Source organism: Labeo rohita, chromosome 15, assembly GCF_022985175.1.
Source record: "Labeo rohita strain BAU-BD-2019 chromosome 15, IGBB_LRoh.1.0, whole genome shotgun sequence".
Taxonomy (NCBI): Eukaryota; Metazoa; Chordata; class Actinopteri; order Cypriniformes; family Cyprinidae; genus Labeo; species Labeo rohita.
The window spans coordinates 33,408,388-33,414,623 of record NC_066883.1 but is presented as its reverse complement, the minus strand read 5'-3'; the positions used below and the strand labels follow the sequence as shown (position 1 = coordinate 33,414,623).

At 34.5% G+C, this 6,236-nt stretch overlaps 1 protein-coding gene across 1 annotated transcript; it reads left to right on the top strand.

The window, feature by feature from the left end:
- Nucleotides 1–1,013: 1,013 nt before the first annotated feature.
- lpar5b (lysophosphatidic acid receptor 5b) lies at nucleotides 1,014–4,545 on the top strand. Its single transcript, XM_051128864.1, has 2 exons — nucleotides 1,014–2,338; nucleotides 3,021–4,545. The coding sequence occupies exon 1, from the start codon at nucleotides 1,338–1,340 to the stop codon at nucleotides 2,262–2,264; it is 927 nt and encodes a 308-aa protein (XP_050984821.1). The 5' UTR covers nucleotides 1,014–1,337; the 3' UTR covers nucleotides 2,265–2,338; nucleotides 3,021–4,545.
- The last annotated feature ends 1,691 nt before the right edge of the window (nucleotides 4,546–6,236 follow it).

Here is a 6,236-nt window from a genome sequence, read left to right as displayed (position 1 = left end):
ATTAGAAATAATTCAAAAATGAATTAGCATTTGTTGTACTGCCTTAACTGTGATTAAAACTGAATGGATTTTAAATTATTAAAAAACTATAAAATGAAAAATCATTAAGAATAATTAAAAAAATACCAAATGCATTTGTAAAGTTAATTTTAGTGCTGTCAAACAATTAATTGCGATTAATTGCATCCAAAATAAAAGTTTTTGTTTACATAATATATGTGTGTATTGTGTGTATTTATTATGTATACATAAATACACACATGCATGTATTTATTTAGGAAAAATGTTATATTTTATATATTATATATTTAATATATATTAAAAATATTTAAATAAAATATCAATTATATAAATATAAATATATACATATATGAATACATGTATTTCCAAATTATGTGTATGTGTGTATATTTATATATACATAATAAATAGTACACACACATATCACGTAAACAAAAACGTTTATTTTGATGCGATTAATCACGATTAATCGTTTAACAGCACTAAAAAATATATAATTTGTTAACCACTATATTTATAGTCATATTTACAATATTTGTTGTCCATGGACCCCAAAACAATAAGCTTTCCATTGATGTATGGTTTGTTAGGATAGGACAACATTTGGCTGAGATACAACTATTTGAAAAATCTGGAATCTGAGGGTGCAGAAATGAGAAAACTGCCTTTAAAGCTGTCCAAATGAAGTTCTTAGCCATGCATATTACTAATCAAAAATTAAGTTTTGATATATTTAAGATAGGAAATTTACAAATTAACTTTACAGAACATGATCTTTACTTAATATCCAAATGATTTTTGGCATGAAAGAAAAATTGATATTTTTAACCCATGCAATGTATTTTGGCTATTGCTACAAATATACTTGTGCTAAAACTGGTTTTGTGGTCCAGGGTCACAAATTTCACCTTATCGCTTTTGTATAATTCTTTTACTGTTAAAAGTTTTCTTCAAGCATATAATACGTGTTCATGGCAGGTTCCCATGTGACATCTTACGCCATAGTGTGATAACATGCCTGCAAGAGGTCAAAATGAGGTTAGAGAACTGTACTTTTTTTTCTGTATATTGCGTGTTTGTAGGCTAGTCAGTTGAATCTGTCATTAAAAATCTAACTTTCATGAGAAATAGGACAAGCTCAGATGAAGAGGCGGAGAAACCCCCTCGCCATAATCTACATCCTTCCTCCTCAGTCGTTTCATTGCTTTCTGGCTTCCCTCAAAACCACTTTAAAATCCACCCAGAGGTCAATTAAAATCTAAGAGGACAACTTCGACCCAATTTTTCAGATTTCGTACGCCGTTTTCCTCTGAAACATGAACACGTCTACAAACTTCACTACTAACCCGTGCACACCTGAGCTCGGATCTTCGAACCGGTACCTGGCGTCGGCCGTGGTGTATGGATTGGTCCTAGCCGTGGGTCTACCGCTCAACACGCTGTCCCTGTGGATTCTGTTGCGCAGTCACGGGTTTCGCTCACCGTGCGCCGTGCTCATGGTAAACCTCGCCGTCTCCGACATGCTCCTTGCGCTCTCCCTGCCGCTGCGCGTCTACTATTACGCAACGCTCCATTGGCCGTTTGGACCGGCCACATGCACCGCTGCCATCATGCTGTTTCGCGTCAACATCAGGACAAGCTCTATCTTCATCACTTTGATCAGCGTGGACCGGCTGATCGCCCTGGTCTTCCCTCTGCGCTCCCGCTCTCTGAGAACCTCCGCTTGCGCCTTGAAGTGCTGCGCGGTCGTTTGGATCATCGTCACCAGTCTTTGCATCCCAGAGATAAGAAAAATGTACAGCTCCTTGAAAAACTGTTCAAACATACCTTGCTTTGAGTTTCGTGTGCCCTCCAGCAACTCGTATATCGTTTCGGTCTCACAGGCGGTATTTTTATTAATGCTCCTGCTGGTCAATATCGTCTCCACGGTCGTGGTCATAATTGTACTGAGGAAGCGTCCCAGCACTGGAGCGGCCAAGGTGAACAACAAAATGAACGTGATACTGATTTTTGTAGTCAACATGTTGGTGTTCATGACATTTTTCCTGCCGTTTACATTACAACTCTTGATGTACAATGACAACCAAGGCAGGATACGAGCGCTCATTTGCCTGGCGAGCGTAAACTGCTGTCTGGATCCGCTCATCTACTACTTCTCTCTGGACTCGTTCTGGCAGGACAAGGGTAAAAGACAAACGGATGTAGGCACTTATTCCCTCAGCAGGTCGATGGAAAGGTCTTGACAAGCAGAGAACAGTAAGGATAAACAATACTACGAATCCCGCAATGGGACATGGTGATTAAAAGTTTTTAAAAAGTAAGATTTTTAATGTTTTTAAAGAAGTCTTTTCTGCTCACCAAGCCTGCATTCATTTGATCCAGAGTATGGCAAAAAGAGTACAATTTTGAAATATTTTACTATTTAAAATAACTCTTTTCTATTTGAATATTTTAAAATGTCATTTATTATTGTGATTTCAAAGCTGAATCATTCTAATATTCTAAAACATTTATTAATATGTTAAAAAAAGCTGAGGTGATTTTTTTCCCCGGTTTCTTTGATGAATAGAAAGTTCGGAAGGACAGCGTTTATCTGGAATAGAATTCAGTTCAATTCAAATTTAATTGTATAGTGCTTTTCATCATAGATATTGTTGCAAAGCAACTTCACAGCAAATTAAAGTTTTTACAATATATTTAGTAGTAGATGTCTTTATCATTCCTTTTGATCAATTTAACATATCCTCACTAAATAAAAGTATTAATTTCTATCATTTCTTTCACAAAAACAAACAAAAAAATTATACTAACTCTAAGCTTTTGAATGGTATAGTGTAATATAACAAATATTTCACAGAATTACAGCTTTTGCTGTATTTTAGATCAAATAAATGCAGGCTTGATGAGCAGAAGGGACTTAAAAATATTAAAAATATAAAAAATACAGAAAGAGAGAGAGCTACTGTGTAAATTCAATTATCTTGAATTCTTCCCTATAGCTTTTCCTCAGACATTACATTATTTTGGTCGATGGAACAACATTTTGTCATAAGAACGCAAAGTTTCTCGGGTCAGGTGAACGCACATTTGTTTTTTCCCTCCAGTGGCCTTAGAAATTGGGCAAGATAGGAAGAGTTTGGAAACTTTGGACACAAGTTGGTGTTTACAACGAAAATTTTGTCAATCTCAAAATTTGCACTGTGGGCTTTTGGACCTGTTTGGTATGCGAATCACGTATTGTGATTAAACATATTGACTGCATTATTTTTTTAACTGCTCTGTTTACTTGAAAGACTTTCAGAATATCTCAAAAGAAAATCTATTTCGTTGATAATGTGTAAAACAAGTTGTATATGCTTATTTATTTTTATGATGATGGCTAGTAAACCACATTGAAGCTATGCTTTTTGCCACTTCCTGAGCTATCAAGGATGCGACAACAACAGTTCTCTTTCAACACGTCCTTGTTAGCAAAATATTTTGTTCTAAGAACACTTCAGAGGAACTTTTACTGTATGTGCATCTGTCGTCAAAGCAGGTCAGTCACAACTACAGACATTTGCAGTGTCTGGTTCTATCTAAATTAGTAAACGTGAATGTTTCTGAGGTTATTTGGGGATGCTGATAATCACACCGTGCTTAAATATGATATATGAATGTTGGTTATGTACAACATGATGTTTTGAATGAAAATTAACATATGCCCTTTTTGTTATCATTATTGCTATCATAGATGCTTTCAGATGGTGGTTTCTTTGTATAAAACAGTTACAGTTTAATGGTTGCAGTGGTTTATGTCATGTTGTGATAAATGTCATTAAATCTTAATATCACATGACAGAAATCTGCTTATTTTGTATAACTGATATAGATGATTTCAAAGCACTTTTTTGTTCTTTTTCCTCAAATTGACTTCTCAACCACAATAATAAATGTAAATGTAAAAGAGTTTTTTTATAACATGAAACCATGAAATCAGTGTCTTTCATCATGTGTACTAATTGTAAAAATTAATTGGTTGGTTGACATTTCAGCGTTTCTGGTTAATATATAACTAGATCTGTCTGTTGGTTGCCTTGCAGGTGTATCATTTTCATGTTGAGTCATATTTCCTTTTTTCACTCCCCCAACTTTTTGTGCAGTATGACTAATACTGCAACTAATACACCTAATACAAAATAGATTTCAACATGCCTTCAAATAAAAAGTAGCAGTGAAGATACAACAATTTTTAGACAAAATAATGCAAAATAGTGTATTTGAGTCTAGCTGCCACAAACCTAATAATCTTATCATATTTGGCGAAGGATGTTTAGAAGTCTCAAGCATAACTTGGCTGTTAAGAATTTCTTCTATAAACTCTGTTTAGATTTTGTAAACTAACACTGCTGATACATGAAACAGCAGGATTAGAACTATGCTGTGTTTGGAAGTGGTCCTTTGCATTTGGTGGCATATTTCACCAGCTATAAAATATATTTAAAGAATCTTTACATGGTGGGAAAAGATCAATGGTCAGAAAGAAATAGCTTGAAGGAACGGTGCATCCAAAAATGAAAATAACAATTTTACCCTTAGGCAATCTAAGATGTAGGTGAGAAATTGGAGATGATTTGGAGAAATTTAGCATTACATCTCTTTCTCACTAATGGATCCTCTGCAGTGAATGGGTGCCGTCACACTGTAAAAAATAAAAAACACAATTTGTTGAGTCAGCTTGAAATAAGTTGTTACCCTGCTGCCTTAAAATTTTAATGTTCAAATTCAGTCAACTAAAATAAGTTAAGTCAACTTGAAATGTTAAGTTGTATTAAGTAACAACTTAGATATTTGTGTTTGCTAAACTTAACAGATGAGTAAGTAACCCAGCTGCCTTAAAATTTTAAGTTGTTTCAACTCAAATATCTAAGTTGTCACTTAGTATAATTTAACATTTCAAGTTGAATAAACTTTTTTTGAGTTAACTGAACTTAAAATTTTAAGGCAGCCAGGTTACAAATTATTTTAAGTTGACTTAACAAATTGTTTTTTACAGTGCAGGATGAGAGTCCAAACAAGTGATAAAAACATCACAATAATGCACAATTATCTTTTTGGTCTCAAGCAAATTTTCAGCAGATTTTCTCTATAGGGTGAACAATTTCTTTAAGTATTAGTTCTTTTGCTCTTTGCATTTTTGTCAGTAACATGCAATGTTTACTCACATTAAAAACTATTTTAAATAAACAGTTAACCAAAACCTAAAAAAAATTGTTATTTACTCATCTTCACGTTGTTCCAAACCTAAAATTTCAGTTTATAACGACCAGTGTCTATTAAGTTCCAAAAAAATGTCCAATTTGTCAAAGGTGTAGGTTTGATTTTGGTGTTGGTGGGGACATAACGGCAGACAACGGTCATTTAATTGTATGATCAAAATTATTGCTCTGAAGTCCCGATCTGAATCAAATGATTCACGATACATGCTCCGAAGTCCCAACTGAAATCAAATGATTTGCGAACCTGCCCCTAAGTCCCGTTCTAAATCATAAGATTCTCGAACCCGCTCTGAAATTCCATTCTAAATCGAAAGATACGCTCTGTAGTCTTGATCTGAATAATAATTCAGGTCATACAAAGTCACGATCAATAATTAGATTTAGATCGGGACTTCGGAGCAAGTTCGTAAATCATGAATCATTCAGTTTGTGAAATGATTCATGAACCTGCTCTCATGTTCCGATCTGAGTCAAAAAATCCTCTCCGAAGTTCCAATCTAAAATAAATAATTTGCGATGCGAGTTTCGAAGTCGCGATATAAATCAAATGATTCGCAAACCCACATCAAAGTCTTTCGCGCTCCGAAATTCTAAATCAAAAGATTCTTGAACCCGCTCCGAAGTTCCGATCTGAATAAAAAGATTCACGAAAGCGTTTTGAAGTTCCGATCTTATCAAATGGTTTACAATCCATGCTCCATATTTCTGATCTGAATAATGATTTGTGTCATGCAAAATCACGATCAATCATTTGATTTAGATAAGGATTTCGGAGCAAGTTTATGAATCACAAAGCATTCATTTTGCAAAATGATTCACGAACCAGCTCCAATGTTCAAATGATTTGCAAAACACGATCTGATCGGAGCGCTTCGTAGTACTGAATCATTTTGCGACGCATTTACAGTGTATGATCTTGCGCGTTTAATGCTATAGTAAAAACACTCCATTAATACA